General features: G+C 44.7%; 1 protein-coding gene across 3 annotated transcripts in view; it reads right to left on the bottom strand.

Annotated features, from left to right (window-relative positions):
* Positions 1 to 1,806: 1,806 nt before the first annotated feature.
* The window catches only part of Upk1b (uroplakin 1B), a 29,101-nt gene continuing 16,300 nt past the window's right edge, over positions 1,807 to 14,607 (bottom strand). For 2 of the 3 annotated variants that reach the window (XM_041673255.1, XM_041673256.1), the window contains 3 exons: positions 11,065 to 11,244; positions 6,969 to 7,052; positions 1,807 to 3,147 (listed from right to left, as the gene is read on the bottom strand). In XM_041673255.1, coding sequence (XP_041529189.1) covers positions 3,097 to 3,147; positions 6,969 to 7,052; positions 11,065 to 11,244 — 315 coding nt within the window. In that variant the 3' untranslated portion in view covers positions 1,807 to 3,096. Of the gene's footprint in view, positions 3,148 to 5,452; positions 5,515 to 6,968; positions 7,053 to 11,064; positions 11,245 to 14,607 lie in introns of those variants that run through there. The other variant, XM_041673257.1, reaches the window with a different exon arrangement.

Raw genomic sequence — 14,607 nt, 5'->3', positions numbered from 1 at the left:
TTAAAATTTAACTCTCTAGTAACCACGTAGGTGTGTGTGTGTGTGCATGCGCACGTGCATGCACTGCATGTGCCCAGTTGTGCCAGGCATGGGGACCATGGACTGGAGGAAGAGAGCATCTCCCATGTGTTCACAATGCTCCCTGTCTCTAAGACAGTGGTTCTCAATCACTACAGGAGTCACAGATCAGATATCCTGCATATCAGATCTTTACATTATGATTCATAACAGTAATAAAATTACAGTTATGAGTTAGCAATGGAAAATGTTATGATTGCGAATACCACGATCATGAGGGACTGTATTAAAGAGTGGCTACATTAATAAGGTTAAGGACTACTGGTTAAGACCATTCTGGCTCTCTTTGTTGGACATGACCACTTGATCCTTCAGATAAACATGTATGAAACCGGACTCAGCTGGTTATCTGGTGGTTGCTGTCTGTTCCCTAGCTTGTCTAGGAGTGGATAAGAAGCCGAGTGAGGCGAAGCAGGAAAGAGAAGGGAGATTCCATGGAAAGCAATCCTTTACAGTAAGAAGTCAGGTTAGTGGCTAGTTTCTAACCCCACCCCCAACCACAGCACTTCTTGTCAATCAGACAGGTAGGGGCGGGGTTAGATGGGACAGTAGTTTTTCAAGTTTGTAATGCTACCTATGAGTAGCTGGAATGCATCTGTTCTGCTGTTCAGACAGAAGCAGATTCTTTATTCTGGTTCCAGGACTTTGAAATGTTAAATTTAATCAGGCTGCCACAGCTTAAGGATGAGGCCAACCAGAGACAGGGTGATTTTTCAGTGTTGCACTCAGTCAAACTTGCCCCAGAGTTAGCCTGACTGGTTTGGGTTTCAGTGATAATTGGTGGGCAAGCTAATAACTGAGAAAGGAAGGTTTCACAGAAATCATGTCTGGGTGACTCTCAAGGACAACAGCCTTCCACCTCCCCACCCTATTTCCAGTTCCAGGAGCTTGAAGAAGAGAAGGATGCCAGGGGCATGAGGGAAAGAGGCAGGAATGGAAGTGGGATTCTATGAAGAAATTGCTGGGTGACCTAAAGGGAGTAGTGGCAGTAGTCACTGCTCAGGCTTGGGAATGGCAGAACACTGCAGGGGGAGAAGAAGCCTGTCCCTCTCTATCACTGGGGTGGCTGGGCTCACCATCCTTCCTTGGTTTGGGAAGGATCAAAACCTGCTCCTGTGGGTAATGGAACTTCCTTACTGTGCTTTTGAGGCTAAGATCCAGTCACAAAGAAATGAGGGTTTTGTAACAGAAAACATTTTGAAGCATAAATCTCTGGAAGGGAAGGCAGAACTAAGGTTGGGTGGGAACCACTCAGCCAATGGAGTCCAGTGGAAAAATCTAGTTAATGGTGGAAAGCAATGGGCACCAGGAGGTAGGGATACAGATAAGTGGGTAGAGTGCTCACCTAGCAGGCACAGAGTGATGCCTTCTTCAGAAGAGACAAAGCCAGGTGGAAAGTTGGAGGCAAGCTGTGCTGGGGATCAGAGAGCGGGCTTCTGCTGCAAGGGAGTCCACTTCTCTTCTCTGACTGCTCTTCCTCTCCAGTGTTCTGCCTAACCACAGGGAGCTGGGGAGGCAGGACCTTCATGCCTAGGCTGACTTTCTAAGTGATGGGTGTGTTTTCTGCATAAGGAACACAGTTGAGCTGTTGGCATCACACATTGCTTCCTAGTGGAGCAATAACTTCAAAGGACAATATTGTAGACAAAAGTTTCTCAGTTCTGCAGCCGTTCAGTCCCAAATAAACTCACAGAAGCTTATATTAATTATAAACTGTTTGGTCTGCTAGCTCAAGCTTATTATTAACTAGCTCTTACAACTTTAATTAACCCATACTTTTTGTCTATGTTTAGCCATATGGCTAAACATAAACATAGTGCAACATTCTCATCCTGCTTTTCAGTCTGGCTGGTGACTGCATTTCTCTGCCTTTCCTCTTCCCAGAATTCTCCTAGTCTGGTCACCCAGCCTATACTTCCTGCCCGGCTACTGGCCAATCAGTGTTTTATTAAACTAAATGACAAATCTTTACAGTATACTAGAGCATTATTCCACAGCACAATGTCGCAAGAGAGAAAAGAAAAAGGAGAGAGAATTCCAGCCATTTCCTGTCCATGTGGACAGTGACAGTGCACTAGTCAGCAGGAACCCACAAGTGTGTGTCTCCCACTTCTTCCACTTTAACCCCCACAGTTGGGGCTCTTCTTTTGTTAGACTCATGCATTACCAGGTGGAATCAAAGAAAGTAAGTGTATTTTATGGGCTTCTTAATTGAAAGATAAGCAAACAATGGTGAGTTGTCAGGACTTCCTTCAGGACCAAACTATTTTGACAGCAAACAAAAGTCCCTTTCAATCACCTGTTCTAAGAGCTGGCTTGGACTGCCACGTTCAAACCTTTGAGCAGATGTAAAGTGGGGAGTGTCAATGTCCCTAAAGATTACATACTTCCAATTAACTGAGAAGGAAACTGCTAAATGCTTGTCACTCCACGGGGCAGAAGAGGAAGTCTGAAGGCTTATTAAATGAAAATCAAGGACTGTCCCAGAGAATAAAAAGTATCCAAAGGTAGAAGGTGTGTCAGGAGTGCCACCAGTGTGGACAGACGTTATCGCCAAACCAGAACAGAGTTCTGCAGTCTCCCTCCTCCCCTTGCCCAGTCTACACAGTGGCAAGCGCATCTTTCAAGGCTGAAGAAATAGTAAGAAATATGGGCTCCCTGTTGCTCAAATTTGCTACTAAATACAGACAGAGCTTGCAGTGGTGGGGCAGGCTCCTGTGAATGTCATGGTGTCCTCACAGTAAACATAAACAGGGATGGAGCTATCTCACTCCAAATGTTCTGTCTCACGGTCCATAAATATGTTGTAGAGTATTAGGCAAGGACGAGAAACATTTCTGTTGAGGAGCACAGCAGCCCGAGAGCCTAAAAGGAGCCCATTCCACTGGAGCTGGCATTTGAGTGAGAGATGCATACGTCACTGTGGAGAGCACACAGAGAGCACGTGACAAAATAGCAGGTTCCAGCACCAAGTCCAAAGTCACCCGAGGAGGGAGGTGTGGCGAAGATACTGTGTGCTTAGTACTCAATTCTGCTCCAGTAGAACATGGTACCCAGGAGAACCCAAAACTAGAATTAAAATGGGAAAAAGGAAAACAAATGATTAAGACAGGATCTTAATTAACATCAACCTTAATATAAAACGATGGCATTCCTTTTGTGTGGACTTAGGTGACACAGAGTCTCTAGCTGTAATTTAGGGGCCAGCTGCTGCTCTGTCCATCCCATATGAGAGAGCATTGCTTATAATCAGCCACTCAGAGCCATTTCTCCATTCCCCACGTGCCCACTACTTCCTGTGTAGTCTCTGAGTTCTTAAGTGCTCCCTTGGGAAAATCCTTCCTTCCTGTTACCAAAGCGAAATACTCCAGCGTTCACGTTTCATTAGCAACTGCATAGATCATCTTTTTTAAGTTTTATTTATTTGTTTATTTTTTTGATATGGGGTCTCCTGTAGCCTAGGCTAGCCCTGAACTTGCTATATAGCGTAGGATGACCTTGAACTTTTGACCCTTCTGCTTTCCATTTCCAAGTATTAAAATTATAGGCGTGGCAAGCATCCTTGGTTTATTTGTACTGGGATGTAAATCGGGGTTTGGGGCATGTTGGGAGGTGCTCCCCCAACAGAATTAGATCTCCAGCCATTTGGGTCACGTTCTTCTAATCTTAAAGCCCTTCCTTCTAAAAGTCCTACCACTTTGAATGGCTGCCTCTGTAGAATACCACAGAACCTAAGCCCTCTCACTCAGGAGTGAAGTTGGAATGTCCAGGCTGCTACCCATCTTCCGTCTACTCCTTGGGTCCTAGCCATGCCATTTTGCTTCCTTGAGCCTCAGTCTCTGTAAAATAAACTTCATCCCTTCTCTCTCTCTCTACCTCAGATCTAGAGCTGTGGGTGAGACAATGGATTATAACTGGGCCTGATGTTGATTATGACTTGTGTGCACCAGGTGCATCGGCTTTCAAATGTCTCTGAAGGACTTGAAGCACAGCGAAGTAGCAAACCCAAAGACACAGAGCCCGACAGGCCTTAGAGCCGTGCTTCTCAACCTTCCTACTGCCCAGCCCTTTAGTACAGCTCCTCAGGCTGTGCTGACCCCCAGCCATGAAATTATTTTGTTGCTACTTCATGACTGTATTTTATTTTTCTCTGTTATGAATCATAATGTCAATATCTGATATGCAGGCTATCTGATATGCGACCTACAAAGGAATGTCTACCCAGAGGCTGAGAACTGGAAAGCCCTCTGTGAGCAGAAGTGAACTGGCTATGGCTAGGAGTTCTTCTCAACTGTGCTTCTTTGTCGGGCAGACCGACTGCTGTTCTGGAGGGGGTCTCATATGAAGCCTAGTTGGCATGATGTCTCATCCATAGCAGACCCTCAATATCTCTAATTCTTATCCCCTGCTACTGATTTTCAGGAAATTAGCAGTATTTATAATTGAGAATTTGATACCTGTGTACAGTTAGTAACCCCATGACCCTTACATGCCTTTAAATGTCCGCTAATTCCTGGTAGTACAGCACAAACAGACACTTCCCCGTTTTCATTAAAATTGATTCAATAAGCCGGGCCATGGTGGTGCATGCCTTTAATCTCAGCACTCGGGAGGCAGAGGAAGGCGGATCTTTGTGAGTTTGAGACCAGCCTGGTCTACAAGAACTAGTTCCAGGACAGGCTCCAAAGCTACAGAGAAACCCTGTCTCGAAAAACCAAATGAAAAAAAAAATAGATTCAATAAATCACTGAACCTTTACTCTGTTGTGCTAGGGACTGGGGGGGACAAAGGAGAGTGGCTTCTCTGCCTCGAGCAGCATCGACTATGTCATTGGTGCAGTCTCACAGCAGAGAAGATCCTGCAGTGACCATGGAGCACTTCCTGGAGGAGCAACTTTCTCTCCCTCCCTTATTCTACCCCCTCTCACTCCGCCCTTTCCAGAGCACACAAACACCCTTCAGGGGCCAGAGAGGCTTCATTTGCCCTTTGGTGTCTTTCCATGGGCCCTGGTGGTGCAAAAGCAGAATAAGGTCAGACTGCCAAGCCTCAGGGGGAAATCCAGGCAGAGGCCTTGACTTGCATCAGCTCCCTTTCTATACTGCACTGTTATACACATAGGGGAAAGGAGGAAGCAGGAAGTTTATCTGGGACGGTCCTCCATGGAGCTGCCAAAGCTATTGATCACACAGTACTTTGACCTTTGATTTACATCTCTTTTTAATATTCTACATAATAAGAATGCCCCAAATCCCATGGCGTCTCTGAGATATAGTTGTGCAGAAGGAGAGGACTTATGTGATGGGTTATGCACTGACTTAACTTTTTTTTCCTTGAAATATTAATTTTATTTGAAAAAAGTCAATAAAAGAAGCTACAGTTATTTAAGCTTGGATATTTGGGCAGATATTTTCTCCAAAGTTTACAGCATTAGTCTTCCTGCAAAGAAAACACCTGACAATGTATGATGCCAATAATGAATTTGAGTTGTCAAACAAACATCAGATCTCTGGAGAACTATCATGCTCTTGTGGGTTCGGTAGAATCCCGAGATCTTTTCCAGTGTGGCAATATTGATGAACATGATCTTCTAGTGTAACACAGAGAAACCAACAAACACCAGCAAGTGCTACGAAACACAGTGAAGCTGCGTTTCCCCAAACAGCCAGTTCCTGATGTTATAGGCTTAGGTACAGATCGCAGATCATGCAAATAGTACAGAAAGTTCTTCCTTAATCTAGTTTCAGATCCATACTGCAGTTTATCTCGAAGAAGCTCATAGAGAAGGGCACGTAGTCTCAAAGCAATATTCAGGTTATTCACCTTCAAAAAGATTGCCAGAATATTCCTGTTCTTAATTGCACACTGTTATGAAGGACCTACTTCCTTCTAGTCCTTCAGCGCTGGTGAATGTTAGCATAGACGCAATGGAGGAGCACCTGTGACAGGCTCGGCTTCTTTTAGGAAGCCAGACCTCAACAGGATTGGAGGAACATGCAAAACTTCACGAATTTTTCATTTTGCAAAATAATTATTATTTTTCCATAATTCCTAATTTAGGATTATGTTGCTATATGAACTTGCAATTGGCTTATTATCTTATTTTAAAACAAATTAATAACTATTTAATTTTTTTCAGTCGCTATACCTAGTGGAAGTAAATGTCAGTAGACACTGGTCCCAGAGAAAAATAGCTTTTTTTAAAAAATTCTTTACATATCTCAAGGTGTTCAATAGTAATCAAACTCTGCTATTCTTTCCTGAATGTCATGGTTCTCGGCTGTGACAGAAATTTACAATCATCTAGAAAAAAATTACCAAATCAAGACACAAACACAAGCAAAATAAAACAAAGTTCCCAGGCCCAGCCATAGCTTCCACTGAGGAGGCACAGAGGGCTGCACACCAGCTCCGCCTCGTCTAGGAGGTTTCACAGTGCAGTCAGGGCTGCGAGCCAGAGCTCTGACCTCACTCTGACCTCACAGAGGCTGCAGGAAGTGATCGGGCTGTTGAAAGAGCTAGGCAGCTGAGGTCGGGCCTCAGGAGTTGTCCAGAGAGGTGACAGGAGGGGCCTTGAAGTCTAGTTGTGATGAGTTACTGTGTGGAGCATGGCTGGAGCTCACTAAGAAGCCTAGCTGGGTTCATCTGGGGCAGCCAGAGGAAGGGTTTACACAGTAGGCACATCCTTTCCCTAGGAGGGAGGTTGACATCCCACACTTTAAGGGACCCCATTGTCCTTGGTCTGGTGCCTGAAGTCTCCTGACTCTCTTAGCTGCAAGACTTGGCTTCCAGACTTTTTAGGTTAGTTGATATAACCAGGAATCATCTCAAGGTCTCTCATTATTGCCCCTTTCTGAAATATATATTTAAAAAAATGTGCTGAGGATACTCACAGTCCAGCAGAGGATGGCAAACCCAAACCAGGCAACTCCCCAGGCATGCCGGTCCAATGGTCCAGAGATCAGGTCATAGCAGCCCTGGGAAGATGGCATGAGCTACATTAATGTGGGGAGCGTAGAGCAGAGATAAGAACCGATGCTGTCAGATTAATAGCTGACAACCATCTGAGTAACTTTGCCATAACCTTAGAGATCACAGGGCATGCAGGAAATTATTCCAGGCAGATTCCACACCCCAAAAAGTCCAGAAGCAAGTGTGCTGGATTTGTCTGCAAATTTCAGCAACTATTCTAGGTTGGCCATGAGGTTTAGGCCACACCCAGCTGTAGTGATATTTCTTTTGTTTCTTTTCTTTTTCTTTCTTTTTTTTTTTAATAAATAAAGCTTGCCTGAAGAACAGAGAGTCAAACAGCCCCACTGGTCAGCCTTACATACCAGGCCATGGTGACACGCACCGTTAATCCCAGTAGCCACACTAGTTTGCCATAGAAACCGGTGGTAGTAATGCATGCTTTTAATACTAGCCCTAGGGAGGGATATAAGACAGGAGGAGACAGCTTTCAGACACAGTCTCATTCTGAGATTCCAGGAGGTAGGATCGCCATTTCGGACCTAGGTCGAGGTAAGAGCCAGTGACTGGCTGCTTTGCTTTTCTGACTTTCAGGTTGAACCCCAGTATCTGTCTCTGGGCTTTTATGAATCATGTTCTACCCAGCAGCTACAACTGTGCACTTCATGTTCCGTGTTCCATGACTGAGCGTCCCCCTTCCTTAAGCCACACGCATGCTGTTTTCTACCCTGATGCTTCAATAGTTCCCTCCTGACTTCATTACATTTCAGGATGGCCAATAAAACCTCCTGGAATTTTCCTTAATTTCTTTCTCCAATATTTAACCTTAAGCAAATCCTTTAGGGTCTATTTAAAAGTATCACAAATGCAAGCACTCCTGAGTCTTTTTTCCTCGTACTGCTCTGGCCCCTCCAGGGCCTCACTTGAGGGCTAAGTCCCCCCCAAGAAGAGCATGCGTGGGCGTCCTCCTGTGGTACTGAGTCAGCTCATCAGAGGCCAGGGCCTAGCGCATCTGAGCCCACTCACTAGATCGAGGTTTACCCATCCCTTCTAGACATCTCCCAACTGCTCTAGCCTTGTAAGGCTTGTCTTCTTGATGCCCCTCCAAGGTGCTAAGAATGCTCCAGGATTTGCATGGGCCGAGAAGTGTTCCCTTAACACTCCAGCTCCCCCTCTCCTCACGTAACTCAGGTCTCTGAGATGTCATCTCAACAAAGGCTTTCTGGACAGCCACAGAGAAGGCGGTTTTCTTCATCATGTTCCATTTACCGATACCGCTTTATGTCTGCTTCGGGCACCCCACAGCCAGGAACCTGCGCGCTTGTGTGCAGTGTGTTCCTTATTTGTCATCTATAACAGATTGCAGCCTCCACAAAGGCAGAGGGTTTATCATGTTAATTGTTGCCTTCGAGAACCTAGAATGAGTGCCTAGTATCTAGCAGGTACCTAATAATAATTTACAGAACGAGAGTTTGTAACCACAGCATTCAGGAAGTTTAGGCAAGAGGGTTATAAATTCAAGGTCAGCCTGAGCTACAGAATGCCGACCTATCTTGAATGAATGAATGAATGAATGAACGAAAGAACAAACAAGAAACAGACTTAATGAAAGTAATGATCACAGTCTCCACTCGGAAAACACAGAACTCTCATTCTCTTGAAAAGCTTGGGAGGTAATCATTAATCTAATATTACATGTAAAACCCAGTTTACACCAGGTCCTGGGTTCTGAGTTGGGCACTTAGCTGGAGCAAGACAGAAAGGACTCTTGTCTTTGTGGAATTCACAGTCAAAATCCACAATTTTTCATTTCATTAGTAAGTTTTCAGGAGGCTAATCATTTTATTGGGACTGTACTCTCCTAGTGTGTTTTAATATTCTTCAGGTAAAGTCATCAAGATTCGCATGTAGCATTTTCAAGGCTGAAGAAGCCTAAGTGTGTGTGTGTGTGTGTGTGTGTGTGTGTGTGTGTGTATTTGACCTGCTTTGTGTAATTCTCATTGATTTCCCTCATTATATACTTAGTCTGACTTTCCTAGTTCTGTTAGTGTTTATGGCTACAGCAACACCTTGGTGCACTGCAAATGTTGCAAAGCTTCAGGACGGTTATGAAAGGGGAGCCATCCACTCCTTCACTCACTTCTGCACCCACCAAACATTTCTTGAGTGTCTGCCTTGTGCCAAGCATTATGCCAAGTGCTGAAGATATAGAACTAAGCAATACAGCTCTTAAGGCAGCTCATAGAAATTTGTGAACAAGGTAAATGCAAAAAACAACGGCAAATGATAGTAGGTTTCGGGTGGATTGTTTCCGTGTATAGCAAAGGATTGTTGGAGTGGAATTAGCAGCACCTGTATGTCATAAAGTGGGGATATGTGGGAATCTGGGGGACCAAGAATGGGAGGGTCAGACCCATAGGTCTGCTTGTGGTCAGAGCGAAGAATGAGAGAGATGGGAAAAGTAGAGGCAAAGGGGAAAAGGAATAGAGGAACTTGGTCGAGGAGTGGGGCGAAGTGGCGATGGTTTAGCTGTGGTTCAGCTGCCTGGAGTGGAGACAGAGACACTGAAGGCAGATAAGGCCAAAGGAAGGTGTCAAGATGGGTCTGGAGGTCCCAAAACAGTCAAAAGAAAAAGAGTTCATTTGTGTTTCCCCTTCAAACTGGCCTCTTTAAGCTTGAGTAAGTGGTTTTGGTTGATTTCCATCACTGGAGTGCTATGTATTATAGTGGGAAGACAAGACTATGCTCTAACAGGAAGGTGGATGCCCCTTTGTCCCTTTTAGAGAGAGGACACTGCTTGTACGTGACTGTAATTCAGCAAAGTCTGGTTTGCACGAGCCACTTCTAATGTGGACATGCTGAAAACATTTTATGAGCGGTATGGGCGATAGCTGCATTTTATGCTGATTTTGAGCAATAAATTTAATTTTTATTATAGCTCAAATATAAGTGGCTAATACAATGCCATAATGAGGTTGCTCTAAAGCCCAGTGAGGGTTGCTATGGACACCGCCACAAAGTCATCTGTATCACTCCCCTGTCCTTTGTGAATGGACGCATCCAGTTCAGGCACCCTGCCAGGCGGCTCTCACTCCAAAGTCTGGTTTGTGACATTTACTTCTGTGCGGAAAAGCCTGATGCTTCTGAATTATTTGACAGATTGACCTACTGCTGCGCTTCCTCACAGTGACCGCTGCCAAAGCAGGGCAGAGGGCTTCAGTGTGCTGTGTCAGCAGATGTTGGTTACAGGGTCTGAGAGCACTCAAGAAGACTTTGGGGGACTATTTCCAAGCCTTTACTGATGCGGTGTCTGTGCTTTCAAGCTATGTGGCTTGCAGTTGAAGCCTGACTGCCAGTTACTAATTGTGTAAGCACGGGCAAGGTCCGATTGGCACCTCTAGCTCCATTCCTCCCGTGTAGACTACAGAGCACAGCCAGCACCAACTCTTGAGCACCCTAGGCATCACAGTCTGTGTGTGGCACACGACACAACATCAGGCGTTCAGGAAGACGTCGGTAAGGGTTTCGTGATTGTCGTCAGGTCACTTTTGTCAGCGCAGACGCACTTTGATAAAACTCATACGCATATAAATCATCTTCCGCCCAAACCACCAATCTAATCCTGCTGAACACCCCCCTTTCATCACCTCTGACCTGGGGAATTGCTGTTGTGTTGGAACTGAATAATATTCTTTTTGTATATCATTCTTTCTAATCTCCATTTTGCAAGCCTCTGTCTAACGCAAACATTTCTCAAAAAAACCGCGTTCAAACATTGCACAGGTTGTCGTTATTGACACCAAGTTGGTTTGTGCTGCGGAAATCCTCATGTCACAGTAATTTTAGTACAATTAAAAATTACAACAATTCTAAATGAGCACTCACAGAGAAGAAAACGTAATGCGAGGTGTAGGGGAAACAGGTAGACTTCCATGCGGACATTACCCACGGCTGACTGTTACTCTCCTCACGAGGAGCAGAAGCACTTCCTGCCAGGTCTTCGGAGGAGAGGGGACTCACCTGACGGTGGTAGTAACCGAGCACCCCGAGTTTACAAGCGTCCAGGTTGAGAGGCTGTTTAAGTGTGTTCAGGACACAGCACTGCCGGGGCCAAGGGTAGTCAGCATCGTTATTCTCCACCCGGAAGGCGGAGGTGTATTTCTGCCAGTCTGATGGGCCGTTTACACCACAGCAGTGGTCCTGCCAGCCGAGGAGAGACACCACGTTATCTATGCCCCATACTAAAGCCATCAGTGTCATAACCAAGGCTTCGTGGAGAAAGTACTAGAAGCATACCATATCTTACATTACTAAAATATCCCAAAACTGGAGCTCATGGTTGTCCTTGGTTTCCAAAAATGTTTTTGTGCTTATTAATTTAACAGTCATGAATGGGAATAACATTGTAGGTCTCTAAGGCAGTGGTTCCCAACCTGTGGGTCGCTGCCCCTTGGAGGTGGACCAGCTCTTTCACAGGGGCTGCATATTAGATATCTTGCATATGAGATATTTAATTATGATTCTTAGCAGTAGCAAAATTACAGTTATAATAGAGCAATAAAATAATCTTCTGGTTTGGAGTCACCACTACATGAGGAACTGTAATAATGAGCTGCAGCCTTAGGAAGGTTGAGAACCACTGCTCTAAGGCTTGTTCCATTTGACTATAGATTAGAAATGAATATAGGACCTACCTTATAGAATTTTTGTGAGGATCAAGTGTGTTAATATAATTAGTGTCTTGGTATAGCACCTAGCTCATAGTAAACTCTTACTAGGCATTTATTATTATTAATACTTAAAGCAAGATACATTAACATGAGAGTATTATCGTTTAAAAATCATAAAATGCGAAGTTTTAGTAGTAAATAAATTAGCAATTATTCTTGTTTTCCTTTACTGTGTTTGTAATATTTTCCTAGAGCAATTATGCATTAGTTTATCTATCTATCTATCTATCTATCTATCTATCATTTATTTATTTATTTCAGTTTTTTCCAGGTTTTTTGTTTGTTTGTTTGTTTTTGAGACAGGGTTTCTCTCTGTAGCCTTGACTGTCCTGGAACTCACTTTGTAGACCAGGCTGGCCTCGACTTCACAGAAATCTGCCTACTTCTGCATCCTGAGTGTTGGGATTAAAGGTGTGCACCACCACCTCATTTTATAAGAGGGAAAGTAAACTGAAAAACCATTTCTGACCTGGTGGCACACATCTGTCCCTCTACATAGGAGAAGGGGCCGATGGACACCTCTGATGCCCTGCGAACTCTGCACACACTGGAGAGAGGCTGTGGAGTCCATATCGCCTCCTTATCATAAATTCTGCTAAAATGTTTCAGTGAGGAAGGAAAAATTACAGGCCTCCCCAAAATTTTAGAATAAATATAGCCAAGCAAATCTAAGGGCAAAGATCGTCTCGAAATAATGTGCATTTTTGTCACTTAGATATAGGAAATAGCTAACCAGGAAAAAGATCATTCTGTGGTGTGTGTGTGTGGTGTGGTGTGGTGTGTGTGTATGTGTGGTGTGTGTGTGTGTGTTGTGGTGCCCGTGTATGTGTTGTGGTGTATGTATGTGTTGTGGTGTGTATGTATGTGTGGTGTGTGTGTGTTGTGGTATGTATGTGCATTCTAGGGGAACTGAGTTATGTTTGAACGGGTTTATTTCAGGTGAGGATCTAAGTATAGATAGAAAGAGTTAAGGCTCTGGAACTGAGCTTTGATCCACTTTAACCCTGAGCTGGGAAAGGGGTGAAAGTCCAACAAAGGAGACTAGGAAGGGGTCTTCAAGGTGACTAATGTAAAAGTAAGGAACTGGTAACTGTCATAGTGTCGTGTGAGCAGAGCACCGGGGCTAAAAGCAGCTGGAAAGGGGGACAATGAGAGCGTCCGTTCTGCGGCTCTCTTCTGAGATTTGCCATGAAATCCAACAGTAGTGGAGCAGAATAAATGGGCGAGCAGTGGGCAAGAGTTCTCGAAGGTGTTCCCATAGCCTGATGTTAGAGAGAAGCTGGTGAGTCAGAGCCGAGTAGGCTGCAGAAAAGGAGAGGCACCCGGAATGGAAACCGAGGACCTGGGTGTGGCAGTCTGTCTGTCACTAGTGAAGAGGCTTAGCTGAAGATCAAAGTGGACAGGCGGACTGGCTGATAGAGAGGTACCCAGATGCCATCTGCTTGCATCTATATTCTTAAGGCATGGGGTGCAGTCATTGCTGAGGCTGAGCGCGAGAGGAATTTGGCAGAGGCGTGAAAAGGGAAATCTATGCGATGGTGATAAAGCAGGTTTAAAAAAACCCAGGAGACAGAGAATGCTCATTTGAGCTTTACAGTCATCCATTCAAACCAGCACAACCAGGGGCTTTCCTCCTGGTGTGTGTGTGGGGGGGTGGGGTTGGACAGAAACTGTATTCACTTCCCTAGGGACTGGGTAGGAAAGATTGATGAAAACAGACTCACAGCAGAGTGAAGGAGATAAGAGAGAGCGATGGCAAGACGAGAGAGCATGGAAGGGTGATTAGACAAATCAACGAATTCTAATGGAAAAAAATGACGAAGTGAGGATAGTAGAGCAAATGGAAGAAATTATAGAAGGTTGTCAGAAAGTGGGTGCCCAGTCATTGTGGGGACATGCTGGCTGGTGGCACAGTAATTGGGGTGACATGTTGGTTGTGGCCATGGAAGACGATGGCTGAGAAGGGGGTGGGGATTTGTGGGATGCAGGAAGACAAGGTACAGAGAGAGCAGATGCTGTCGAAGTCCCCATCTGGTTTCTGAAACCTCGTCCAAGGCAGGATGCTGATAGTATGGGGGAAGAGGGCCCAGTTGGTGACCCTGAAGGTGTTTGTCAAATAACTACAATAAAGAGACCACAGGCCGCTGGCATGAACCTCAAATTTTTGAACAAGGAGGGAATCAAGGGAAGAGAGAATATAGAAGCCAGGCAGAGAAAGAGGCAACCTAGCCACTTTCTAAGTCTTAGGGCACATGAAGGTAAGAGCCCAGGCAGGGGACACTAGGCAGCAACCTGGTTTCTAGTGAAGCAGATGTGTCAAGAGAGCTTCAAAAGTAGACCAGATCAAAAGGTTGGCTATGTGTGTGAGTGGCTGCATGTATGTGAGAATGTGTGGGTGAGAAAGAGTTGTGTGTGCATGTGGATATGTGTGTGTTGGGACCAATGAAGAGTTGGCTCATATTGATAGGTTATACACAAAAGACAAAATGGGGCAATATTCTGGAAGACTTGGGGTTCTGATGGTATTTGGAATAAGTTTGGATATATGGAATGGTGGCCGCTTAAAATGGGTGATTAAATCAAATCCTATCTCCTGGTACTTAGCAGAATTTTTCATAGGAGATATAAAAAGGTGAGATGGGCATATCACTATTTGAGTTTGCTTTAGGGGTGAGAAGGCCTCTTTTTCTGTTAACATAGGGGAGACTTAACACTGTAAGAGGCAGAGCCTATTATTAATCTAAAAATTTTAACATACACTCTATAAAGGCAGGCTAATCAGCAGTGTAGCTTGACATAAAGAGTGGGTCCAGAGGCCTCACTGAGTCACGTG

The sequence above is a fragment of the Microtus oregoni genome, unplaced genomic scaffold, assembly GCF_018167655.1.
Source record: "Microtus oregoni isolate MIOR12 unplaced genomic scaffold, Mior012 000023F_ref0000262, whole genome shotgun sequence".
NCBI classification, from domain to species: domain Eukaryota; kingdom Metazoa; phylum Chordata; class Mammalia; order Rodentia; family Cricetidae; genus Microtus; species Microtus oregoni.
Note: the sequence above shows the minus strand (reverse complement) of the source record. Positions and strands in the feature narration are given on the sequence as shown.